We start from the raw sequence: 27733 nt of genomic DNA, 5'->3' as shown, positions 1-27733 counted from the left end.
AAAATTCCCAGTAAAGACAAAATTCCTCAGCATCTGGAATTGCGTTTTCGGTCACTGACCTGCCACTCCAACCCTTTTTACACACACAAACACACTCTAAAAAATTGTCTACTGACCCTGACTGGGGACCTTTTTTGCCCTTTGACCTTTAAAAGCAGCACAGCTCCATCAAGAGTCTAGAAAAAGACTGAGATAAAGCCAGTCACTCGCTGTGTATCAAGACAAAAATCCTGAATTGCTGTTTCGTGAATGCCAAGATGGAAGTATGTGTGAAAAATGTTAATTTTCCCATAATTTTCAGCTACTCTAAGTCCAATTTTCTTGTGTTTTCTTTTAAGACTCCAGCTTCACTTCCCACACTTTAAAGACCTTCTTCCTGTGTGCCACTGGATCAAGTGTTCCTGCATTCTCAAATGAATAAATGAGGATTTCCTCTCCTTTTTTCCTAGAAAAAGCAAAACATGGACATTAAACGTGAGTTTTGTTTGATAGATGAAGAGTTAATGTGACATTTATGAGGCCAGATTTAGACAATTGAGTCTCCACTACGTGTTCCCTTTTTTGGTAAGGAGAAAGAAAGCCAAAGTGAACTTCTGGGTTCTGTTTTAAAAGTAGGAAAATCAAAATAACATCGTCAGTAAATGTCCAGTTCTGCAGCAAAATCTTACTCCACAGCATGTCACACAGTCTAGACACAATGCAAACGTGGACTAAGGCCAAAAACATCAACTCATGAGAAAGATATACACTGCACAATAAAGTCCATGCAGTGATTTAATCAAAAGCTTTTGGTCTTCATCAAGGCAAATATTTGACAAGAGGGGAATGTCAGGGCTTATAATGACATCAAATAGAGTGCATGTGTGCTCATTCATGCACGTACACATGGGACATGTGGTTCACAAATGTAGTTACAAGGGGGGCACAAACAAATGATGCTTCACAGATGAAAACATATCACAAAAACTTACCTAAACTTCCAAATCCAGTCTGTAAAAGTGTCACAATTTGTGACCAGACTGCAAAACTGGGAGAGACACTGCTGGGATTTGATCACATATTTGTATTTGAAGTTAAAGTACTTGATGTTCTTTGATACCAGCCTGAGTTGGCAGATAGTTTTGCTTGTATAGAAATATGAGCAGAAAATCCATGAGAGTATTTCGGGCAGAGTTACAAATATTTTCAAATCACTGGGGTCCATGGAAACACACACACACACACACACACACACACACACACACACACACACACACACACATTAGTTAGTTAACCAGTAGCATATGGAAGTCATTCATTTTTCCAGGTAAGATATAGTATATTGGACTTTCCATACAATGTGCCATAGGAGACACACCATATGTGATTTTTCTCCCCCCACTCAAGACTTTATTCCAGTGCCTTTGTCCTTTAAATGGCCTTCATAGCATTTAGTGTTGAATTCAAAGCAATTACTGTCAGCTGTTGGAATGCATTGCTTGATCAAAAATGAAGAATGATACATAAGGTCTTCATTAGTATTTGTCCCTGTTTATTCACTGATGTTGTGAGCTTACTTCACATATTTTTTGTGTCCCAAGTAGGAAAGCTTTTCAGTACTGAAGATTAAAAACAAGCAAGAGATGAAATTCCCTGATGCAAACTTCTGACATGTTTGGACTGCGTCTAGATATGTGACTCTAGATATGAACAGATTCTGCTGTCTTTGATTTTGTTGGCATAATGAAAACACTGGTAGGATTGGCAGGACTGGTAGGATTTTCAATCAAATCACAGTCACTTAAAGCTGGAATCCAACATTTTTTATTGATTAAATACAATCTTGTGTCATCTGCATAGCTGAGAATAAGCTGTAAAGATGGTCTTTTCATAAAACTGGACTGACTAGTCAGTAGGAACATGCAATTGCTTTAAAAAAAAATGGTGCTTTATGAGCAGAGAAAATAGAGAAAATGAGCTGTGGCATTTGTGCCACTCTTTCAATCCACCTCTATACTCTTCCTGTCCGTGGTGGTGGGCACACAAAAACGCGTAAGTACAATCTGTAGTTTGCACAACAGCCCTAGAGCTAGAGAAAAGAGATGAGAGATGGAATATGGAGGGATGTTTACATCAGTTCATTTACACATACTACCAATTATTTTCATGACACAAAAGTGGTTGAAAATCAGCTAAATGAACACTTTAAGGGGTTATAGCAGAGCTACACATGAAGCTGCTGTGGCTATGTGAAAGCTAACATGCAACCCGTCAAAAATCCAACTATACACGTCACAATGGCAACCAAAATACATAAAGCATGCAAGAACCCTGATTGGTCTGTTGAAAGTGGGGACAAGGTTAAGCAAGTTGAAGAATGAGAGACTTATTTAGCAATGCCATGAGCTAGATAGCTGTGGGTAATGGCACACAAACACAGCTTTTCAAACCTCTTGAATAAAGTTTTATTATAATTTAACCTTAACGGTTTCAAAAACTCATAGGGTAAAGAGTGAAAACTGACCTTGATTGCTGTGCGAGGAGTCCTTTTCAATAATTATTCAGACGTTTCTTCTATAATGGTGGTCTATGGAGAAACAGAGTCAGTGTCTTTATTTTTTATTTTTTTTGGTATAAAAGTAGACACAAAACATGGCAGATGCTAGCATGCTAAAGATAGGATAGATGAAGTCAGCCTATCTAAAGCAAACTACCCCAGGGAACCAACAACAAATATGTGGGTGTTCTGGTGACCACTATGGGAAAGCATTTCATCAACAACAGCAGTGTGGATGACATAAACCAGCTGTGTGTGTGCGTGTGTGTGTGTGTGTGTGTGTGTGTGTGTGTGTGTGTGTGTGTGCGTGTGTGTGTGTGTGTGTGTGTTATCTGTAGAAGGCGGCAGGAAGTTAACGTTCCGTCTGGGATAAAGTCAAGACCCCAAAGCCAGAGGGGGAGAGAGAGAGGGAGAGGCTGTTAGAAGATCTAAGACCTTAGGAAGTAAAACAAAATATTAAATAAACAAAAAAGACGAGAGAATGATTCATCATGTCAGCTGTTTCTATATTAAAGAGTTGACAAAAACAGGGAGGGAGAGGAGAGACAGAAGATAGCTAGTGTTGAAGGGAGACAAAGTCAGACAGATAAAAATGAGACAGAAAAACACAGAAGATTATCAGCTTGTTTGTGCAGACATAAAACAAATGAACTTGTCAGCTTTCGGCAAAGCTTTCAGCACAAGACGATGAGATGATAAATGAGTGACAACTAAATGCTGCAGTGAAAGGCCAACGCTGCTTTTTGACGATAAAAATCAAGAACATTAATGCTTGGTGGTTATAATCTGCAAAGAATTTATTTATTATTTTATTATAAAAAATATAATAAAAAAAACCATAAGATTAATTATTACAAATACAAGGCAAATAAAAGGTGTAATATTAATTGCTTTAACCTTAATAGCTTTTATCTACATAGCTGTGTGTTAATGTACTTTGTTATATAATAATAACAAATTAATAATAAAGATTATTATTATTATTATTATCTCTGTATTGTGCACTTATTCTTTATACATCAAAGTTTGCACATCCCTGTACAAATCTGTACAACTCTTTTAAAAAACAGATGTGTTGTGAATATCTTTTACAAATATTTATTTATTCATATTTTCTAATTTTTTGTTGATTTTTTATATATATATATATATATATCTTTCAGTATTTATGTTTCTTGATTTTTATTTTTATATTCCCTTACTATGTTTGTTGTCATGCAACAAAACACCAAGGCAAATTCCTGGAAAACCTATTGGCATTTATCTTGATAGTGAGTCGGATCTGTACTGAAAACAAAAATGAGACAAAAAAAAAGCCCTGCCCAAAAACTATCTAGAAAAACCTCACTAACCATGGGTCAATTAACATTTGTCACTTACAGAGTTTACTAAAGCGACAATGTGAATGCAACAATGAGCTATAAATGGTGCAAAAACACAAAATGACATTACATACCAACAATGCAAAAGATTTGTGCAGACCTTGCCTATAAACACAGATGACCTGAAAAGACTCTTCATGGCATGTGCACCCACTTCCTGGTTAAAGCCTAGACAGGAAGTGAAAAGTTATTTCCTTTGAAACTTAAAGGAGCCATTAGGTGGCATTAATGCTTGTAGAGCTCTTGGACTTACAAGAACCACTAGGTGTCCCTATTTCAACTTAAAATAGTTAACTTACCAGAGACAGGTACCTGGCATTTTGAATATTTCAAATACTTGATTGCTACTTGTCCTCGAAAAACAAGACTTGTGACTTGACCCAAAAGGCTTCAAAACAAGAATCTTATCTGGTGCCCCAAATGTCAGAAAGACATTCTCAGCATGCTCCAAAATGTATATAACAGTTAAAATAATTCATGTGACTGACTTATGATCTGATATCTGTATGATTATTGTTTGATTAGGTACGTTTAGGCACAAAAACTAACACCGTCAAAACAATCTCACATGAAGGTCCATATAGTGACCGTTTCAACACACCATAGTTCTTAGGCCACTTAGTCTGCAAGGTGTCTTGGTTTTCACTTGTGTTCCAGCTTGATTTGTTAGAATCCAAGTAATTACATGCGCAGGAAAAAACTTTAACGAGATTCATTTTGGTATGCAGAAAAACACAGATAATACAGAAGGCAAAGTCCTTCTATATCCTCCTTTGTCATGTGCACTTAAGTGCATGGTACATTACTCAGTCTGCATTTTTGAGTTTTAATTTAAAATTTCAAGGAAACATTGGTGAAAAGTCTATTTTTCAGTCATATCACGTTATATTCTTCAGCAATGGATGATCACAGTCTGGGCTGAATCATGTTTTTTTTTTTTAGAATTATAACAACATCACTCTGCTTCTGCCTTTGCCTCAAGGTCCTTGTCAGATAAATGGAAATATAGGTCACTTTGTGGCATTTAAAATAAAGACCAATGTTCTTGTTTTTCTGGTGAAGACGTTATTTCTGATAAACGGCTCCGGGCACTATAAAACATAAACTTGGGCCATGCAGTGTACAGATATGGGATGATAAAGTACACATTCTCATCATCTTTGAAATATTTTTAATTATCATTACGTTTAATTCATGATGTTGAATAAGTTAAATTAGGGATTATTGTTTGTTTTTTTCTTCATTTTAGTTTTTGCTTGTTTGTTTTTTTTATTGAACTTGATTTGGGCAAATAAACTACAATAAACAAATGAATATAAATATAAATGAAACTTAACACATAATGAAAATAAGATTAAATCTTGTATAAATCTAGCAAGAAAGTGAGGCCATGTGAAACTTCTGGAGCAGCAAACTATCACTGCAACCACTGAGTAAGACCCAACTGCCTGTTTATGCCTTTTGACCTCTTCCTTTCATTTCTGTCATGACTGGCAGTATAGAGTTAATGCATGAACCATATCTGAGGTCTGGTGTCTCTATTTTTGTCTCCAAAGCTCCCAGTGGGAAACTGATTTAGCCTCCCATTTCCCCTCTTACTCCCTGCTCGCCCTTTTTCCGCACTCTTCCCCTCCTCGTACAGCATTTCTTGAGACTATGCAGGACATTTAAACCAAGGAATTTCCAGACCAACAGTGTCTTGCCCATGGACATCTCTCACTAAACAGCTTCTCCACACTGATTAGTATACATTGTTAAAGGATTTTGACACAGAAATGCTGGTCCAATTCTCATTCTTTATAATTTTATCAACCGTTTTGTTTTTTAAACCATGTCTCTGCCTTTGTTCCCTTCACTCCTCATTCATCATGACATCATGTTTGTAAGATAAGCTAATGGGTTTTTTTTTAAAATGCTCTGATTTATCACAAATTCTGTGTTGTTACAACTCATGTGAACACTTCCAATACAAGCAATTTTGATTTTCTTTCTTGAATGCAACTTGGAAACTGAACTGCCTAATGAACCACACGAAATACAACTATATCTTAATTACCCATATCTCAGAAATACTTTCATTTCATATTGATATTCTTTTAACTTTTGCTCCCATAACTCATGTAATCATTGTGCTGGCCACAATATTAAAACCACTGATGGGTGAATACCATGGATCATCTCGTTGCAGTGCAGTGTTCTGCTCGGATGGATGAGAAAGAGCTCAAGGTGTCAACCTGGCCTCCAAATTCCCCAGATCTCAATCTGATGGAGTATCTCTGGGATGTGCTGATACTCCAGAGGTCCTGTGTCCGTGCCTCAACAGGTAGTCTGATCCATGGTTGGGCTTCTGACCTGTCAAGGCATGCACAGGACCTTTTGGGGTATCCAGTAGTGTCAAGCACCAGGATGTTGGATCCTTTAAGTCCTGTAGGTTGTGAGGTGGGGTACCAGCACATCCCAAAGAAGCTCCATCAGATTGGGATCTTGGGAATTTGAAGGCCAGGTCGATGCCTTAAGCTCTTTGTTATGTCCTTCAGGCCAATCCTGAGTTATTCTGTAGTGTGGTAGGGTGCATTGTTCAGCTCATGGGGCCACTTCCAATAAAGGAGAATCAGCCTGTTTTAATTTTAAAGTAGTCAAATTCTGCCGCTCTGTCAGTGATTTCAGCGTCAGACAACAACACCAAAAAAAACGACTGTTTATAACACGGCCAAAGGGAACCTTTTCAGGTGTTGTGATCATAGATTGTATAATGAAGATGGATGACATGACAGCTCCCCAAAAGCTCAACCCTATTGGCTGGCTGAACTACAGGCACTGGCTGGCTGCACCACATCAGTTAATGACGCAGACATATGATATGCCTCTGGATGGCATCAGGTAGAAACACTGCTGGTAACTATGTAATATTAGGAGTTAGATACTCCCTATAGGGTGGGCAGGAGGAGCGGTAGATGGGTCCAACAAACCCCGGACTTTCACCTGAAGGCTTGCTGTTTGTTATGAATGTAAAGCCAATCATGATGGGTTTTTTTTAAACCTAACCTAACTGTGCTTTTGTTGCCTAAACCTAACCCTGTCTCCCGGTGTCAGCATCCTGGAATGTCAACGGCAGACACAGGAGGATACCTGGCACGTAATATGTAGATGTGAAAGTGCAATGACAAAGCAGCAATATGTGACAATTTGGGATGAGAAAGTGTTGGGACACAGTGGTAAGACACAGTTTAAATATTATTCACTTCACCTGTCAGTGGTTTTCAATTCGTTTTCGTTTTGTAGCTGATCAGTGCATGTATTTATAATATCTAGTTCATGATATGTCAGTGCTTTGCCTCTCTGTTGTCCATAAAAGAAAATGTTGAATCTTTCCATGCAGCTCTAACCAAGGAGTGAGATTAGAGAAAACTTTTAGGGATCTTCTAGTTGCCATAACAAACAAACAGCAACCACAGCAACATGGTGTATTTGCTTCTCAGCCATTTATGCTAGCTTCCTAATGGACACAATCTGATGGAGTGATTCAGCTTCAGAAGCCAAAAGAAAAGTCAACCATCACAAAATGGGAGGGAAGAAACAGAAACCTGTGTGCATCTGTGTGCTTGAGAAAAAGTCTTGAAATTCAGGTTAACTCTTGAGCCAGTCTGGAGGTTTACCACTAAAACATTTTCCTTTTCCAGAGAGGTGGTATAGAAACACGCCAACACACCTCTATCTTTCTGTCGCTCCAAGATAAACAGACAGATGGGAGGCAGAAAGGGGTTGGAGGATGAGTCATGCTTACTGATTTATCAACATTACAAAGACATCCTACAAGAAAGGGAAAACTCAGTGAGAGAGGTTGACTCTGAGGTTCAGAAAACTGACACAACAGAAGTCATTCTTCTCGACTCTGATTGTGTTGAAGAGCCTCATGTTGTGTTTAAGGGATTTACATTGGTGGTGTGGGTGTGTGGTTGTTACTGGGTGGTAGGGTCAGTTTCTTTATCTTTTTTTTTCTTATTTTTCATTCATGTCACTCTGCTTCTCTGCATTTCTGACTTTTCATCGTTTCTCCTTTCTTGTGAGGTCAAATTACAGACCACATCAGATAAGGAAGGTTTTAGACTGACTGGAGCTGGGGACCGCATAAGAAAAGAAAGGCACTGAATAGATATTTCAACACAAGTCAGTGTGGAATTGACTGCTAAATAAATACAGTAATATGTGTAAAAGAAGAAAACTAAGTAATGAGAAATGTCCTGCTTGTTGTAAATTCTAAAGTGGTCTCAAGTGTTCACTACAGATTACAGCATCCCTAAATCAAAATATGTTTCATTTCAACAAAATGTTGCTCATATCTGCATTATTATGCTATAGGCTATTTTTTATTCATTATACGCTTTATCCACCAGACATGGAACAACATTGGCATTTATTTGTAGTCATGTTTTTGTCTATAAATCTAAGCCCAAAATTCACTTCTTTTAGCTTTGTTTTTGGTCTCCACCAACTCCTGAGAAAAATATTAGGCAATTTAGCAGCTAAATGTGGCATTACGCTGCTCACCAGTGAGTTGGTGTGAGTCTTGACATCACTGTGAGATTGTTCTTCATCTACTTATAGCATGTAACTTCCTCTAAAACCACAAAAAAAAACCCACACAAAATGTCTTTTATGTCAAAATCCAATGGAAAAATCCCAAAAGGCTTTTTGTCAAGGGAACCAGGGCGATGCTAACTTTTGCGCTGGCCTACAGAAAAATGTCATGCCTGCAGCACTCTATTCAGCTGCTGTCGCCACTGATGGAATGCAAGAGCCAGTTTGGGGCCTCGTTGTGACCCATCCAGCCCCTCAAGCCCCTCCGCCTCTGAACACCGCGGTGCCGGTCAGTCTTGAGAATGAGGGGCCCCTCCATCAGTGACCGCTAAGTGGCCGTTTCATAAAGATGAGCGCCATTCAGAAAAGAAAGAGCTCAGGATCAGTTTAAAGAGTTACTTATGGCAGAAACTGTCAACACCTGGATATAAAGAGACCGTTTAGATGTGTACAGTAACCTGTGGTTGAACTCCTGCTGTAGAAATGAACTCTGTGATAGACCAAAAAAGTACTAAAGCTTCCTTTGATGTAACACAGTCAAACATATCAAAAAAATGATCTGACCTTATATAACATATGTTTAATTTCTCATCCTATGTGTTAATGTTGTTGCTTTTAGTAAAGTTGGAAGACATTTAATGTCCCTACAATGATCTAAAGCAATGGTTCCCAACGTTTCTGGCTCATGCATTCTTAAAAAAAAAAAAGGCGCATAGTACCATAATATTTGGTATGCCAAAAATGATTTGGTATGTCCCATTACATAGTATGTTAAATGCAGAATGCCAAAAATACTAGATATGATTAATTGCATCCGGTCAGTGAACAAGCCAGCATGCTTTTCTGGCCATTCTGACCCACAATCCTCTGCACAAGATATCTCACATCAACTGAGACACATGAGCACTCACTGACAGCTAATCAACAGCTGACAGAGGCAGCAAACATGGATGCCAGCACATTCAAGTATACGTACTACTACTATACTTTTTTAAAATATGTGGTGGCACTTTTAAACTAGACTTGTGTAACTAGATTTTTCCACATCTTATGGCCTTCATCAACAACCGATTCCTTACATAAGTCATGTTATCACAACAGTACCATCTCCATGAGTTTGCTCAGATATCTTATATCAAAGTTTTGTTACATAAAAATGTTTTTGAAAAATAAAATATTGTCATTGTTAAAATTGTTAAAGCAGTATGCGTTTATATGTGTACGGCAGCATTAATGGAGTCAGAGGGTTCATTTGGCAGGTCAGGACATCACATCTGGACCAATTCGTTTTGGTCTTGACATAATGTTGGGAGAGTCAAGTTACAACTTTATTTCCAAAACATCATCCAGTTGCCTTTGGCCTCACCTCCAGTAATATAAAACAGTGGTTCCCAACTGGTGGGCCGTGGTCCAAAAGTTTGTTGCAGTTTGTTGAATGTGTAAGTTTTATTTTGAAGTACAATGAATTTCTGACACAGAGCTTTTATTTTGAAGTGTCATTTCTGTTTATTCTTGCAATATGTTTAATTTTTTGTGCCCTAAGCCAATGTGTTGTTTACATGCTGTGAAATAAAATTGAATATGTAATCATTTACAATGTGAGGACCTTGAAGTAATGAATTAACAGAAATCTGGAACCCGTGACTGAACCATTTGGGAACCACTGATATAAAAGACGCAGAAGCAGTTTATTCTCATGTATATGCTTTACTAGCCTTTACTCCTGATCCTGCATTGACCTCACTTTTTTGTTTTTGACACTGAATGTTAATATGTTTGAATCATAGCAACCCAGTAAACCCCAAAGGAGAGGGTGAGCCTGTTAGCTTAAAAACAGTGACGTTTACCCTGCAGAAATGTGCAATATGTTCTATCACATTGCACAACGCCCTGTATCTTTTTACTATGTGGGACTCAGTGAGATCAGAGGAAAAAAATATCTGCTTTATAGCTGGATTTGAGAACTCCACACACCAAACAGTTTTCTGTACAAGAGACAGATCAGAGAGGCTGGTCTGTGTGTCTGTATCGTGCTGCCCTCTAGCTTTCAGAGAAGTACTGTGCTTTGTGCTTTAGAGAGAAGCATTAACAGTATGAATGAGGAAAAGGTCACAGACATGCACAGCTCAAACTGAGAGTTTCACTTGTGGAAATATGTTGCAAGATGTGTTTTTCCCACAGGACATGGGTGGCCTTTATCAGAAAGAAGTAATGTAAAGATTATTATGTTGTTTATTCAGCAGGGGCATGGTGCATTATTATGTATTCATATCAGTGTGCCAGTTGGCCAAAGGACTAAAATATAAAATTTAAAACACAGTGGACTACATGCTTCCCTGCTGCAATATTCCTCTCGTATCATCTGGTCTGCACATGAAGTTGTAAAATGATTAAGTGAATCATATATTTCCATATCTGACTGGGACAGACTTTTGCTACACCAACCTACAAATAATAAATTATTATTATTATTATTGTTAATTTACTTCACCTCAGTAAGTGCGGCTTACCGCTACAGAGGTCTTGATTGGATTTGATATAATCTGACAGGACAGGTCATATACTTGTTCTAGGTCATCTCTCTGTCTGACACACACACACACACACACACACATATACAAGCTGAGAAACTCCACCAACTGAGTTACATGTGTGTATCCTGTATATACAGTATAATATTGTGATACTCACTTGGTTCCTGATGGATAACTTGTCTGCCTTCTGGATGTAAGCAAAAGAAGAAGTGATGAAAGTATCCCTCGCTGTGTCACTTCGGTGCAGAAGATTCGGCTTGGAAGGAAGCACGACCTGTCCATACCGTCAATGCAGGGTAGGAGTCCTAAAAAAAATCATAATAGGCATGAAAGAGAAATGGCTGGATGCACGATGGATATGAAATAACTCCTATGAGCAGGAAAGCAAAGAACATGCCAGTTGTTAACAATATGGTTAAGTAAAATTAAAGTAGTAATTTAAAAGATGGTAGTCCAGCGAGTTGTCTGTGTTATAGGAAAGCTGTGTTGTTGTGTCTGACATGACTTAGGTTGCAGACATAAAAACAAATATTACTTTATACGTATTTTTCATCATAATGACCAACATTTAAGTTCCTTAAGGGTCTTAAATATGCTCTAAATCGAGTATTTTCTATACATTACAAGCCAAATCAATAGAAGCCACACATTTTAGGGCCTGGTCATGTGGATTTTTCTTCTCTAAATGAGATGAGGATAAAGATTCAGTACAGATATGAGAGTAATAACAATCCTGTTGTAGTTGACTGAGCCAGGTACTATCTAAAATCTCTAAAAATGCTCTCTAAAGACTTTGTTTTCCATGAAAAGTCACATGACAAAACTGTCAATTCTTCTTCCAGTTTATGTTTGAAACTTGATTTTCTTTGTCCTTTCATGAAAAAATATACTTCAACACAGCAATGAGGATGCAGTCTCAGAAAAGCAGCTCTCCACTCATCACTATTTCTAAATTAGCTTGGTCCCTGGCTTACTAAAGAGTGGAGAAAAGTATCCAAAAAGAAAACAGATTTGTTTTTCAGAACTTTTTTTTAAATCTCACATTAATCACCTCAAGATTCTTCAAAATGATCTGACAACCTTTCGGAAGGACCTAACCCTTAGGTTGGCATACAAGTGGACCAAACTCTCAACCTTCTGCAACAGTAGAATGCTGCTTACAGATTGATGCATTAGTATTATGTAATTCTCAGTCATGGGGGTCAATTTTCAAGTTTTGATACTTTAAGTAAATTTTGCTTACAATACTTGTTTATTTAAGTAGGATTTTCAATGCAAAACTTCTAATGTCAGTCCTCAATAATTGTATATTTTAGATTTTGGTACTTTTCCGAAAGTAAAAGTTGGATTCCCTGACAAAAACAAAGTCAAACTAAAATCACTCACACTTAAATTTGTCCAGTGGTCACTGAATGTCTTTCTGTAGGTCACATGATACGAGTTGAGTTGTGTATCTCTACAAAATAAACTTACTTTTACTTTTCTCCAAATCCTTCATTGTTCCAGGGAAGCAGCACCTTCGGTCCATCTTTTCCAGGTCCTTGTGAGCTCTGGACGTGATGAGCCTTGAGATGCTTTCACAGCGACGTGCCTTCATCTTCTTCGTACCTCAAACATGCAAGCAGACACTAGACAAAGCTCCTGACATCCACCCATCCTCCATTCCTCCTTCTCATCATCACTTCTTTCCCGCACTTTATTCTGTCTCCTCCTCCTCAGCTTTATCCCACTTCTCCCCTCTGCTCCCTCCATCCCTCCACAGCCTCTTAAGGTTTCTCCTGCTCCTTTTGGGCTCCCTGTGTTTTCTACCTAGCCCAGCTCATGCAGCTTGGTTTCGGATCGGGGTGGTGGGACCGTGGGGGTGTGACCCTCTCTTTGCCAAAGCCCTCCCCAGTGTGGCAGCACAGCTCGCTGTCAACCGCATCAACAAAGACCCATCGCTGGCCTACGGCGCAACGTTCGACTATTCTGTGCTGCAGGTGCTGATCTCATCTCCATCAGTCAAAAAGTAATGTGACTGATAAAACATTGATTGATTTATGGGTTTATTGTCACCTTTAAGGAGCCGTGTGAGACATCAAGGGCACTGGAGGCGTTCATTGGTTTCCATACCAAGGCCTCAGGATACATTGGACCAGCCAATCCCGGCTACTGTGATACTGCGTCAATGCTGAGCAAAGGCTGGAACAAAGTAGGTGGTGTTTCTTAGTGGATTAAGTTTTAAAGGAATGTGTGTACATAACATGTCCATTTTCTCCTTTACTCTCCGCCTCCAGGCATTGTTTCCTTGGGGTTGTGTTGGTTATGAGCTGGACGACGTTCGGAGCCACCCGACCTTTGCTCGCTCCATGTCGAGGCCCACCTGGGTGCTGCTCAACGTCATAAACTACTTCAGGTGGGCCTACATCGGCATCATCTCTTCCTCAGAAGATATCTGGGTGGAGACGGCCACCAAGGTTTGGATATTTTCTCAGATTTCTGAAAAAAAAAACAAACAGCTATTGGTTTCTTGTAGCTGCCTAGATCTTGATAAATCCAAAATAGCTGATGACAGAGAGGAAGCCACACTTTATTATTTTACCTAAATACCTAATTTACCATGAAATATATGGGAAACGTGCCTGCCTTTGTTCCGTACAGGTAGCTGACTCCTTGAGGAGCCATGGTCTCCCAGTCAGACTTGTCAGTTTTATGGAGAACACACCTCATGGCATCAGGCGAACTCTAACCAAGCTCCGCAAGATGAGAGAAATACGAGGTACGAAATACGATGTGCTATGTACCCCACTTTTTCTCCCTAGAGGAATATTTCACCCCCAAGTAACTATTTGTATATTAATTGTTTTACACTGATTTTGTAAAGAAAACATTTTTTTCTTTGCATGATTCAAATCAATAAAGACTCCAAAAATGGATGAAATTCCTAATGAACTGAAGTCATAAGGGGTCCACGTTTAACAGCAGCAAAACTATATCAGAAAAGGTCTGTCTGTTTGGAAGTACTGAGCATATGACTGGATAAATGGATTATATCGCACAAGTTATGTGACAGTTTGGAAACAAAGTTTTGAAGTAGCTTTACTGTTGTTAAATGTGGACCCCTAAAAGTTCCGTTCATCAGGTTTTTTGTTTTTTTTTTCATTTTTGGGTTCTTTGGTCCTTGGAGGCATGGGTGAAACTAACAACTTTCTTCATAAACTTAACCCATGGTTCACTGATATACAAACGTTCATTTTGGTGGTGAAGTCTTCCTTTTGTTTTCTCCCTTATTGTTTTAAATTTTCAGTTACTCAGTGTTTGAAACTTTAAACCTACACCTCAATATTATGTCCGTAGTTGTGATCCTCTGCATGCACTCGGCTCTGATTGGCGGTGGAGCCCAGAAGCAGCTCTTGGAGACGGCCTACGACATGCAGCTGATCGATGGCTCCCTGGTCTTTGTGCCCTATGACACTTTGCTCTACAGCCTGCCGTATCGCAACGTCACCTACCCAGCTCTAAAGAGGAACAGCAAACTGCTGCGGGCCTACGACGCCGTCCTGACCGTCACCATCAACTCACCTCAGGTGTCCTTCTTTGAGGCTTACAGCGAGGCCATGGAGAGAGGGGAGGTGGCCAAGACGCTGAAGCCTCATCAGGTGATGCATGGGATCGTAAAGACTGTACCGGTGGCATGTGTGTGCTGTTCAGCTGCCCTTGAGCAAGGCAGCTCAATATGTCTGTGTGTCCTGCAGGTTTCTCCACTTTTTGGCACCATCTACAGCTCCGTCCTCATCATGGCTCATGCAGTGCATCGTGTTCAGCAGGCTGGGGTGTGGATGTCTGGGGGAAACTTGGCAAGACACACCCGCAACCTGGACTTCCAGGTACTAAGATGATTGTAAATAAGACACAGTATTTGTAACTTGTTTAGATACAATTTAGGGGGAAAACAATGGAATTACTGCTAAGGGCTTCAGTCCAAGGATTTGAGAATAATTGCACCTAAAAGTGCTTTTTTCTGGTTAACTTCAGGTTAACTAGCGATTTAGTGTCACTGGACCTTAATGAAAATGATTTATATATAATAAAACATTAAATTAAAGGTTTCTCAGACTAGAGCACTTGTATTGCTTCTTCTTAGCAGGCCATATTTCTGTTAAATTACAAAAAAATGTATTTTTTCTAAAGCAGTTCGGTGCAGCATTGATGAGAGACCGTCCCCAGAATGAATGAGGAAATTAAGCAAATTCTAATATTAGTTTTGATAGTTTACTAGACCAAACTATGGTTAAAGAATTGGCCATTACCATTTAAAACAACAGGGATTGTTGCAAATGCATATCTTACTTACATTGCAGGGCTTCAGCCATCCCGTCAAAATCAACGACTCTGGAGCTGCTCTGCTGGAATACCTCATACTGGACACAGACGGACTCTCCTGGGAGCTGATGCCAACATACAGGTACATGAGGACTGAGGATAGAGAGAGAAGCAAATGAATGAATGAAATATTCAGTGACATAAGTTAGGTTAAAGAAAGTCAAACCAGACTGTGATCATGTCAGTAAACTTCAAAATTAAAGTTAAAATTAAGTTTTGTTCAACTGAATCACAGTGATGTGGGTGAAAGGTACAAAAGCACAAAAAAAGTTCTGCAGTGTCAGTGCAAAGATTTTTAGCGGCCAAAGTGATGAAGTAAAGGCCCATGCCAACATTTTTCAGGTTGTAGTTTGAGTTGCATTATATTCTTAACTGTGTTTATACCAAAAGAATGGAGTGCCATCGGATTTATTATTGTTGCAGTACTAACATCATCATATTGATTAATGACAGCATTGACATGGAGGCCGGCATGGTGCGTTTCCTGGGTCGAGAAATCCACTTCCCTCATGGCTACAGACCCAGGAAGGACTCCTCATGCTGGTTTACTCCTGGAGTCATTTGCTCAGGGGGTAAGGAACCTAAAGCTTGCATCCATTTGTAAATGCTGGATGTTTTAGTTTATTATTGATATTTTTAATGGCTTGGCTCTACAAGTAAATATATACCTGCATTGGACTCCAAGAAAATGTGCGTACATAAAAAAAAGAGTTAGCAATTCAAAGTCATTTGAAATGCTGACCCTGAATTAAGATTAAAATTGATGTTCTTCAATTTTTTAAACATGTTTAGGCCTTAGGGATTTTGTAATTATTGTTTTGGGTGAATTTCTAACTATTTTCTAAAATTGTTTTGTTTTTTTACCTTTTTCAAAACTTTTTTTTAATACATTTTCTTTTTGTGAGGGGGTTCTATTTCAGGTTGTTTTGTGAAGATTAAGGCTCTAATATATTCTGTCATAACATGTTTATCTTCCTTAAAAGAATAAAGATCTTTTAAAAACAAAAGGCTCACTTTAAAGTGTTTTACATCGAAAACTTAAAAACCCTTTTTTCTTGCTCCAGGTGTGGATCTATTCTCGACCATCAGCATGTTCTTCGGAGCCATGTCAACTTCTGTTTTTGCAATGGCGTTTATTTACTGCATCAGGTACAAAGTCACAGGAAGTCATGTTGCTCTTTAAAGCATTTATTCTAAAGTTTAAAGAATAAATACATAAAAAATAAATAAATATCACTGTATTCTATGGTTTAAAATATCATCAGATTTTATTCTTATTTTTTATTAAACTAAATTGTTTCTAGGTAGAAAATAGTTATTAAAAACACATGACCTTTGTGATTCTTTGTAATAAAGAGAAAAAAGCTGTGTTTTGACTTACAGCTCTCAGTAAGTAACAGTTGAGTTCATAACAGTCTACCCTGCTGTCTCTTGTTGCCTAGGCGACGCATCAATCAAATTCGACTGGTTAAGGGTCCAAACAGGATCTTGCTGACTCTGGCTGATGTCACATTCATCAACCCGTCGCTTAGCAACAAGGTCAGCCCCTGTCTGATTGACTCATACTTGATGTTATCATTGTAGCAGTAAAACTACAGGAAGATGTTGATGTGTTGATGAATTTCAGTTAAATAAATCCCCATTTCTTGAACATCTAAATGGTGGTGGAAAGTAACCAAATATATTTATTGTACTTGAGTACAACTTAGAGGTGCTTGTTGTTTTAATCTTACTTGACTATGTTTATTTTATAAATATAGACACTTTACAGATTTAGGTTGTTAACATGAAACATACTCACTATTATGGATTAAGCACAGTATGAACTTCACCCACCTTTAGTGGCAGCATTATTTAAGTGATACATGCATTAATCGTTCATTAACTTTGATTAAGTAAAATGATATATATTATTTTGAAACTGGCGATTTTGCATATTGAGTGCTCTTATATTTATATTTTGTTATTATGCATATGTACTTTTACTGAGATTTTAGAACTTCTACATCACAGTATTGTTATTTTAAATGTTTATGAAGTAACCTAAAAAAATCTGAATACTTGTTCCACCACTGTACAGAGGTTTTAACAGGTAGTTCAAACAAGAAAACTGATTATAAACTTTCCCCTCACATCCTGAGCTTGATGCTTTTATAGAAGCTGAGTCTGGATGACAGCCGGGCGAGCGGCATGAGGAGCGTATCAGACATCACGTCGCCAGTCTCAACTCAATCTCCAGCCACCTACGAGAACTCCAACGTTGTCATTTTTGAGGTGAGACAGCATGTATTTTTGTATTAATGTAAAACACACTCCTATCAGTCCTTTCTAGATCGTAAAGGCTAAATTAAAATTGACCCCGCATTTTTCTCTTATTAGCTTCAAATGCAGATACATTGCAAACATTCCTTTTCAGAATAACCAAGACTATTTGAAAATTAGGATGTGACAGTTACAGTCAAGATTTACAATGGAAATATATGTAGAATTTTGGTTTTAAAAAAAAGTTGCAAAATGCACTTTATCAGAATAATGAAGCTGTCAGATAAAATAGTTCACCGCAGAAATGTAAAAAACGTTTTTTAGCAAAACTGACTACAGCTCCATTACTATAACTTTGTTGTTTTACTTTGTCAGTGGTCAACTGTAACATTTTTATTCAGAGTAATTCAGGTTTTAACTCAAATCATGTCACAAATGACTTCATAGGGGCCAAAGGTCAACTACTAAAATGGGACTTATTTAGCCATCATAGCTAATAAATAACAGGCAACTAAATAAGCCTCTGCCACCATTTGATAGAACCAAACTGATGCTCACAGGTCAGTTGAAACAGAAATAGTTTCGCCATCATGAACTTTTGACAGTTTGGGGATATTTTGTCAACCTCAAATCTTTCCATTTGAATAACAAAAAAAACTTATATGGCATATTGACTTAGCAGCTAAGGTAAGAAACGTAGAGTACCTGATGTTTGGCGTTTCTCTCCTCCAGGGTGACTGGGCGTGGCTGAAGAGACTTCCTGATGGGACGTTTAGCAGCATCAACCCCAAAACAAGCCTTGTGTTTGAACTGGTAACTAAGTGACAAGTAAAGCACAAGTCATGAAAAACACAGATAATGAAAGAAACCAGCATTATGAGGTACTTTTGTTTCTTGGCTGCAGATGAAGGACATGCGTCATGAGAACATTAACCCTTTCTTGGGCTTCTTCCACGACTGCGGCGTGTTCGCCATCGTGACCGAGTTCTGCTCCAGAGGAAGTTTGGAGGACCTGCTCCTGAATGACGACGTCAAACTCGACTGGATGTTTAAGTCGTCTCTGCTACTGGATTTAATAAAGGTCAGTAAAGAAAGCGGGATGGGAGATGGGATATTTAGGGTATGCACGGACTGTTTAAGGTTCTGTGTCCACCTGGTTTTAACCTGCGTCTTAGTTGATCTGATCTCATAAGCTCTTCTTTGTTTAAGATAAAAAGTATTTTTATAAAGTAAATGGGTCTTAAATGTTGTGATGCCTTGAAATAGAAGTAAAAATTGGCATGAAAAGAGGAGACTCAAGTAAAGTACCTCAATTTTGTAATTACGTTCCTCCACTGCTGAAAATATTCTGACTTGGTTGTTTTCTGTCTCAGGGTATGAAGTACCTCCACCACCGCGGAGTGTCCCACACTCGTCTCAAGTCCCGTAACTGTGTGGTGGACGGGCGTTTTGTCCTGAAGGTCACGGACTATGGCTACAACGAGGTTCTGGAGGCACAGAGGTTCCCTTACATGGAGCCACCTGCGGACGGTGAGAGAACACACCAGATTACAAACCATTTGTATAAGTTTCCACCACAGTAGCAAACTAATGCAGCTGTGTGTGCTCCAGAGTTGCTGTGGACGGCTCCAGAGATCCTGAGGAGCAGGAAGCCTGAGCTTCACGGGAGTCTAGCTGGAGACGTGTATAGCTTCGCCATCATCATGCAAGAGGTGGTGGTCAGAGGGCCTCCGTTCTGCATGCTGGACTTGTCTGCCACAGGCAAGATAGCAACTTCCCCCACACACAAAAAACATGTTTTTCTGATTACTTTTTTTAAGTTTACAATTACTGTTCATTTACTAACAAGCTGTCTTGAAGTTAGATGTGAAATTTTAATCTGTTTGTGGTAATGGATGAACAATTATTTCACCACAGTCATCAGGAGTCATCCTCTGGGCACCATGAATGTCTGCATATTAAACAGGCCATCCCTTCACCAAACCGCTTGCACGGCTAAAAAACAATGATCACTCATTTTACAGCTGATGTTTCTGTATTTTAGACATAATAGAGAAGCTGTGTAAGCCTCCTCCTCTGTGTCGACCGGTGGTCAGTCCAGACTGCGCTCCTTTAGAGTGCATCCAGCTGATGAAACAGTGCTGGAACGAACAGCCAGAGAAGAGACCGACCTTTGATGAGATCTTCGACCAGGTGGGTGGAAAGCTTTTGGGTCATCATCATAACTATATTTTGCTTTATTTTGAACAAAATATCTTTCTTTAAATGCTAGAAAATTATGCTGCAATGTTGTTTTTACATTGTTTTCAAACATGGATTGAAAATGGTCAATTTTTCTGTAGTAAAATCAAGTTGAGAATCAGTATTGTTTGGGAATTCATTTCTTTCTGATACTGCTTTATGAGCTTTTATACTTGATTATTATTTTAAACCTCAACTTCTGTCTTTTTTTTTTGTACTTTTACCTTCTTTCCTGTCTTCTCAGTTTAAAAACATTAACAAGGGGAAGAAGACTAACATCATAGACTCCATGCTGAGGATGCTGGAGCAGTACTCGTCTAACCTGGAGGAGCTGATCAGGGAGCGAACGGAGGAGCTGGAGATTGAGAAACAGAAAACGGAGAAGCTGCTCACACAGATGCTTCCTCCGTGAGTTAAAAAACACACCCCATACAAAACAAACCTACACAGGTAAAAACACAATGGGTCAATTATATATACACACATAAACATAAATACATTGTGGGTAATTTGCGTGTTAATTTGTTTGTTTGCTTCCACTAACTTTGTTTGTTTTCTATATAAATGTGTACATAAATCAAAAATACACTCATATACTACAGAAAATGTGCATGCTGTGTCTTTTAATGGAGCCCAAAAGTGTTTGGTGTTTTATAAAGAAATATGAAAAACATAACCACATGCATGAGTTGTGTAAATGGTATAAATTCATTTACAAAACAGCTTTCTGCAATGTTATATCATTCATATTTTCATAATTGAAGAGGTTGTCCTTTTTTTGTTTTTATTGCCCTTTTTCAGAATAGGACTTTTCCAATAACATTTTCATAATGTCGCATTTCCTTTTGATACATTTACCTTTTATACAATTTATTCACATAATAATTTTTCCGTTTATAATGTCTTTTTAAAATGTATTTGATATTGCCAGCTCAGTGTCATAAAAAACATATATGCTCTGAAAAATGTGCTATTTACATTTTTTTCCATTTTAAAGTAAATTGTTTTCACAAAAAAGAATGTAATCGGTTTAAGGTGGGAATCACAGTATTCATGACTTAAACTTTTTTGTATTCATGCTTTACATAACATAAAAAGGCAAACTATCAAAGAAAAAACAAAAAATAGCATTTTTTTTTTTAAAAAAAGGAGATACAAAGTAGTTACAGGGGATATAAATAAATAGACCCAAATCTGATTTAATAAAATGTAGTGTCAAGTACTCAACGCTGTTTTGTTTTAGACAGACAATAAATAACCTTGAGAGTCATCTCTACACGTCTCTACGACCTTAATACATCACAAACTCATGTGTTCGTCCCTCCTGTAGGTCTGTGGCCGAGGCTTTAAAGGTCGGCGGTACAGTCGAACCTGAGTACTTTGACAAAGTGTCGCTTTACTTCAGCGACATCGTCGGCTTTACCACCATCTCAGCCAACAGCGAACCCATCGAGGTGGTCGACCTGCTCAACAACCTCTACACGATCTTTGACGCCATCATTGGAAACCATGATGTCTACAAGGTGCTGTGTTTTAAACTCTATCTATTGTATTTATATTGTGGCATTAACTGTAAATTAATCATACCGTCACTCACTCTATCTTATTCTAATCTAGGTGGAGACTATTGGTGATGCTTATATGGTGGCGTCAGGTGTTCCTGTCCCTAACGGCAACCGCCATGCTGCAGAGATAGCCAACATGGCCCTCGACATCCTGAGCGCTGTGGGAACCTTTAAAATGAGACATATGCCAGACGTTCCTGTCAGGATACGTATAGGACTGCACACAGGTGAGGCAGGAAGGAGCGCAAAAATAATAGTTCAACCAAGTAACAATATCATATTTACATTTTTTTGTTGGGCCATTAATCAAATGTTATGTTGTTTTTAATCTTTATATTGTTTATCAACTGAATAACACAAAGTGAGTAACTTTTGAGCCGGTTTTAGTGTTTAGTTGTAATACTTGAACTTGTTTGGCAAGTAGAAAAGCCTAAATGGATGGCTAAAAATAACAGGTAAAAAGTTTGAACATCACTCAAGTGGTGATATAAAACACACCAAGTCTAAACACTGACCATAAGAAATAATGGAATATTTGACCCTCTTTTACATAACTCACACTGTTAAATCACATCCAGGTTAACATCGATTCAAAAGAACACAGTGACAAAATATTAGGATCTGTTGTATAGTATAATTTAGCATTGTGTTGTTGGTTTCAGTACTGTTGTATATAAGCAATAATACACAAAAATAATGGATGGATACTGGATAATGGATACACAACTGCATGACCATGTTGTAAAATAAGGGTCTCCAACAAACCCAGACTACAAGAAGTAAGAGCTTTGTGTGTGTGTGTGTGTGTGTGTGTGTGTGTGTGTGTGTGTGTGTGTGTGTGTGTGTGTGTGTGTGTGTGTGTGTGTGTGCGTGTGTGTGTGTGTGTCACAGGTCCATGTGTAGCAGGTGTGGTAGGTCTCACCATGCCTCGTTACTGTCTGTTTGGAGACACAGTGACCACCGCCTCTCGTATGGAGTCCAGCGGGCTGCGTAAGTTACACACCTACAAAAAAAATAACAATAACCGATTAAGAATAAAACAATCAGACATGAATGTTTCGGGCTGATCATGTGAATTAAATACTTGACAAGACGGTTAACAATTGGGAAAATATTGTCTAAAGAATTGTAGAGCTGAAACAATTAGATCAACGGATCAGCAACTGTTTTAATAACTGATCAATCTTTTCATTAATTTTTCAATTAAAAATAACAAGCATTTGCTAGTTTAAGTTTCTTAAATTTTTTTGTCATATGATAATAAACTAAACATTTTGCATTGCACTGTTGGTCCAATAAAGTCAGCAAAGTGATCAAATCACTGTCTGATATTTTATAGCCAGAACAATAAATCAAAGAAAATAATCAGCATATTGACCAAATATTGAAGTAATTATTAGCTGGCAATCGAATGAGAGGCATTCAGATCTTTTACTTAATTAAAAAAAGCAATACTACAATGAAAAAATACTCAAGTCGTGCATTTTAAATCTTACTTAAGTAAAAGTCCAAAAGTATTAGCATCAAAATATATTAAAAATAAAAGTACACAATAAAAAGTACAATATTTGTGTGGGATGTAGAAGTATAAAGTAGTCAAAAATGTCAAAGTTCTATTGTTAATAATGATTTATATTATGTTGTCATATGACACAATCCTATATTTTGAAACGATACAAAGCATGTTTTCTTGTAAGTTTTAAGTTTTTTAGCTTTAATTTTATTCACTCCCTATTACCTGTAAATTACAACAGCCATTTTCTTTTTCTATTTGTTGCAGCCTACAGGATCCACGTCCACCAGAGTACAGTAAAGGTCCTGCGGGAACTAAATCTCGGCTACAAGCTTGAGTTGAGGAGTAGGACAGAAGTGAAGGTAAGACGCTTTTATTACGACAACAGAGATTTCTGCAGGTGGATGCAGTTCAGTCTGTCACTCTGTGTATGTCTCTCTTTCTCAGGGGAAACCTGTAGAGGAGACCTACTGGCTTGTCGGGAAAGAGGGATTTAACAAACCTCTTCCTGTTCCTCCAGAGGTCAAGTCAGGGTAAGAACTGTCCTTTTTTATTCGTTCTTCTTCCTCTTTTTATTCTGTGCCCCCCTTCTCCTCTGCTTTTTTTGCCTGGCAGTCCTGCAGTGGTCACTTTTGCACACCTCACATGTAGCCATTGAAGCCATTCTAGTATTGAAGGCACTCAAATGTTGGCAGACAACAGAACAACGTGGAGTTACGTGATAGAGCATTTTAAGAGACGTTTGATAGAGCAAGGCAAGCTGTTTCCCGCCACTTCTAGTCTTTATGCAAAGCTAGGCTAATCGTCTCCAGCCTCTTGCCCCAAACTAAACCCACAAACATGACATTGGTATCAATCTATTCTCGGAAATAATCCTAAAAATGCAAAACTATCTTGTCAAGCCCTTTTAAGCTTGGGAAGATGCCCTTCACATGCTATTTGACCCTTTGAAACCTGAGAAAATTGGTTTGATTTCTTTAGAAAAACATGGAGGAGTGGTCGAAAAAAGCAGCGTACCTACAAATTAGCTTTAAAAAAAGATGAAAGGATTATTAGAAAATTATCTTTAAAAAAATGGGAAAACATGTCCCAAAAACTAAAATATATTTTATACTAAATATAAAATAATTTTATATTTAAAAATAAAAAAAAATTATTATAAAACACATAAAATAAATGCTTTTTTCAGCACTTTTTGGGTAATTCTCTACTTTGCTTTTGTTTTTCATTATTTTATTTATTTACTTACTGTGCTTATCTTCAGGTAATTTTACTTGAACTTTTTTCCTTTTTTTTTTTTTTGCTATTTTTTGTGTGTTTCTGCCAGTGATCATGTTGTGACAGCCCAATCTTAAGGCATCCTCCTGCATAGATACACATCAGTGGACCTCGACAGTAGCTGTGTGTATTAGTTGTGTTCACGCTGTTCACTTCGTCCCAACAGGCAAACGGCCCACGGGCTGCAGATGGCCGAGATAGCCCAGTACAAGAAACGAAAAGCCGAGAAACAACAACAAGAACAGCTTGCAAAGAAGAAAAACTGAGGTAATGTTATGCATTATTTTAAAAAATGTATAACATTACTGACTTGGTTGGCAATATGACTCGTTCTTTGGCTTGTTAGCATGAACTGTCTCGAGGTGTCGCTGCAGCATGTTTGCATTTTAGTTTCATCTTGAACGTGACCTGTTCAAAGTTAAGGAGGAAATCACAGTAAGAAGCAGCTGGTCAAACTTTGGGGTTCTGGGACAAGAATTTGCTTTTATTTTAAAAATTAGACCCCTAGAGGTGTTTTGTTTCCATCTTGACACAGCAGCTGGAATTTCAAAATAAATTCTTTCATGATAGGTTAAATTTTTTATGTTTTGCCATTTTACCAGACCTTGTCTTGGTTTGTGCGTCAAAAATTTCTGTGGGTCATGTTACTATTCAAGATACAAGTAAATGCAAATAAAATACAGAGACACCTAGAGTCATCTCAAATGAGGGAGATGGGAATTTGTCCATATAATAGAAAAAAAATCACTCTTTTGATAAGTTGGTCACTGACAAAACTCAGTTCTTCTACTTTACAAGTTTTGTTCACTTGCCTTCAATTTGGGATTAGGGCCATAGTAAGAAAAAAAAAGGAGATTCTGAAAATAAAGAGATATTGATACAAGAATTAAGTTGTAGTTTCAAGAAAAAAGTTATAAAAATTTTGAGAAAATCTCGTAAATTTACTCTCTGGTCTTAATCTGTGACTTTCTCATAAAATTACGAGTTAAATCTCATAATATTATTACTTTTTTTTCTTGTAAATTTATGGATTAATCAATCAACTTTATTCTCATAAATGTGTGAGATTTTTTTCATAAAAGTATGTCTTTATTTTTGTTATATTGTGACTTAATTCCAGAAATCTAAGAAGTTTTTTCTTTGACATGGCCCTAATCCTCCAGCGTATTAAAGCTAATGATTGCTTTGTTTTTACATTTTTGGGATGCTCATCCAGCATTAATTGTTGTTTCCTTCTATCCTCTGCCTCCACCATCCTCTCTCCTCCTCTCAGCATCAGCATCGCAACAGGTGAGTCAAAGGACGTGAAGCGTGCGTTTCACAAGGCGGTGAAGAAAATCTCTCATGTCCGTGTCGCGACTCAGGTCAGCACGCCAGATGATGAAGACAACGTCATGATGTCCCACCACTGACTAACCTATGGTTTACAACTTTACCTGGACTGGATTTTCACTTGTGGGCTCAGCTGTGAGCACTAAGATTAAGCCTTTTGATCACTTAAAACTGATGCAGACATGAAGAATCATCCTGATATTCCTTTAATACATTTCCTGCCTGTGATCATCCACTGAGGAAAGTTTCCTCCAGAGAGAGGAGGCTAGTGAAAGTGTTAGTTGGGATTATCACCGTGTGTGTCTGTGTGTATTAACGGCTTGAGTCAAGGAGATGCTGTCTCGCGTGGGTCTATGTTTAGACACAGAGGAGTGCTGACTCAGCAGAGCAGGGATCTACACAAACTGTCACTCAGCAGCACCTAATCTCTCGTTCATTTCCTCCCCCTTTGCTTCCCTGCTCCTCCGTCTGAAGGGAGGAGAGGAGGAACTTAAAGTGAGGAGAGAAAATTAACCCTTTGAAACCTGGATGGACATCCGTTTTTATTGTGCTGCTTTCAGACGCCTCTCACAAGTATTTAAACCTTTGCAACCTGAGCAAAAAGTTTTAATTCTCTTCAAAAACACGGGAAAGGCAGTGAGCAAGAAATTGGTAAAAAGTGAGAAGAAAATAAACTGAAAATTAATGTTTAAAAAAGGAGAGAGATTTATTAGAAGGAGGGCTTATCATTTTGATGACTTAATTTCCATAATTTTTCATCTTGTAGTTCTGTTTTAATGGTTTATTTTGCTTAAAACACCTGTCTTGATGTAAAGGTGATTTTATATTAGGCAGTTATTTCAATTTCAAAGTTTATTTGTTTTTTGCTTATTGTTGGACATTATCCTGAATAGGTAAGTAATTACATTTTATTTTAGGTTCTTCCTTTCTATAGCAGTGTTGATTTCTTTTAATTTGTGTGACCAAACCTGCCTGCCAAACATTGCAATAAATCTGTTGGTGCTTCAATTAGGTGTAGAGATCTCTGTGTTTGTGACAGTGATTTTTAAATGAACCCACAGCGACCTCTGGTGATGCAACAGAGAACAAACTTTGTTTGAACTACAGATGGCATGCTGAAGCTTTGCAGGATTATCTCAGTTGATCTTCAGTGTGTGTGTGTGTGTGTGTGTGTGTGTGTGTGTGTGTGTGTGGTTGTCTGTTTGAAATCCATTAACGGACAGGCAGCCTACCACAATCTTTTATTTATTTTTATTTATTGTATTAATTGAATAATTTCATTATATTTTCTGTCACTTTTATAACCATTAACAGTACTAAATCTCTTCTTTTTTAAAGATTTAATCCCCTTTACTTTACTATCATTCATTAAATTTGTTAAATTCTAGAGAGAATATACATACAAGTTTTAACTGACTCCAACTCACATACACGTCGATTTAATAACTTGTATGTGGGAATTATTGTGAAAAAAGTCAGAAAAAAAACATATTTTTGTTTGATTTATCCCATTCATCATCATCATCATGACCCCTCAGATTATTTTGAGACCCCTTTTAGTAACCTCTCACCCCAGATTACATTACTCACTAATACACATGTACACACAAGAAGCCCTTATGTGTCTTTTGAAGCCTCTTAAAATGTGCACCTCACAAAATCACCTGTCAATCAAACACTGTAGGTGGGGCTATACGGAGTTTCTCTTGATGCAGTTTGTGAGTCTGCAGGTGGCGCTGTCCTATCGTCTTTATCTGTCTGGATGCCCTCTACTGTTCATTATACATTTTTCAGTTTATTACAAACAAACGAGGTACGTGAATAAAATTATTTTGCATGTTCAAAATTGTAATTTATATAAATATTTGACAAGCCACAAAAATATTGTATTGTTTAACAAATATATTTTGATGTATTTCATACTGCATATTCATTCAAGTGTTTTTTAAGTGTAAAATGTTGCATATTTTCTTTAAGTTTAACCCCCCAAACTATGGTAGAAACTCATGTTTAAAGCTTTTTGTCACTGCCAGGCATGTAAGTCTTAAAGCAAGTAAAACAGCTCTTTTATTTAGCTGTCATTTATGTAGTTTGTTGCCTAAAAACAGCAAAAAATTGAATTAAAGACATTTCGTCTATAAACTGGTAAA

The 27733-nt window shown here is 37.8% G+C and overlaps 1 protein-coding gene and 1 long non-coding RNA gene across 7 annotated transcripts in view; one reads left to right on the top strand and one right to left on the bottom strand.

Moving 5' to 3' along the window:
• The window catches only part of LOC148185668 (uncharacterized), a 21532-nt gene extending 8893 nt beyond the window's left edge, over nt 1-12639 (bottom strand). The window contains exons 1-5 of one of the 5 annotated variants that reach the window (XR_015775756.1): nt 12504-12639; nt 11188-11335; nt 3993-4086; nt 2504-2566; nt 1098-2068 (exon numbers count right to left, since the gene is read on the bottom strand). This is a non-coding gene — a long non-coding RNA (uncharacterized LOC148185668). Of the gene's footprint in view, nt 1-1097; nt 2069-2503; nt 2567-3992; nt 4087-11187; nt 11336-12503 lie in introns of those variants that run through there. The other 4 variants (XR_015775753.1, XR_015775757.1, XR_015775754.1 and 1 more) reach the window with 4 other exon arrangements.
• On the top strand, nt 12590-27733 carry gc2 (guanylyl cyclase 2). 2 transcript variants are annotated; one of them, XM_088073846.1, is made up of 24 exons: nt 12590-13009; nt 13093-13221; nt 13307-13486; nt 13671-13788; nt 14367-14668; nt 14765-14896; nt 15371-15474; nt 15846-15964; nt 16457-16541; nt 16835-16931; nt 17550-17666; nt 18387-18467; nt 18559-18735; nt 19028-19184; nt 19266-19415; nt 19699-19847; nt 20140-20303; nt 21226-21418; nt 21513-21687; nt 22352-22450; nt 23241-23335; nt 23421-23506; nt 24418-24518; nt 25525-25663. In XM_088073846.1, exons 1-23 carry the CDS (start codon nt 12590-12592, stop codon nt 24515-24517), a joined length of 3429 nt encoding a protein of 1142 aa, XP_087929972.1. In that variant the 3' UTR covers nt 24518; nt 25525-25663. The 2 variants fall into 2 exon arrangements, with proteins under 2 accessions (XP_087929972.1, XP_087929971.1); XM_088073845.1 differs by lacking the exon at nt 24418-24518 and having other exon boundaries at nt 25525-27733.

Source organism: Plectropomus leopardus, chromosome 23, assembly GCF_026936395.1.
Source record: "Plectropomus leopardus strain MGB_pleo_1.0 chromosome 23, ASM2693639v1, whole genome shotgun sequence".
NCBI classification, from domain to species: domain Eukaryota; kingdom Metazoa; phylum Chordata; class Actinopteri; order Perciformes; family Serranidae; genus Plectropomus; species Plectropomus leopardus.
Note: the sequence above shows the minus strand (reverse complement) of the source record. Positions and strands in the feature narration are given on the sequence as shown.

Bases quoted from the DNA above. Each gene is read 5' to 3' on its own strand.
- gc2 (XM_088073845.1), top strand. From the start codon at position 12,590: ATGAGCCTTGAGATGCTTTCACAGCGACGTGCCTTCATCTTCTTCGTA. The intron at 14,669-14,764 runs GTGATGCATGGG...TGTGTCCTGCAG, and splicing joins AGACGCTGAAGCCTCATCAG to GTTTCTCCACTTTTTGGCAC. The intron at 18,468-18,558 runs GTAACTAAGTGA...TCTTGGCTGCAG, and splicing joins CAAGCCTTGTGTTTGAACTG to ATGAAGGACATGCGTCATGA.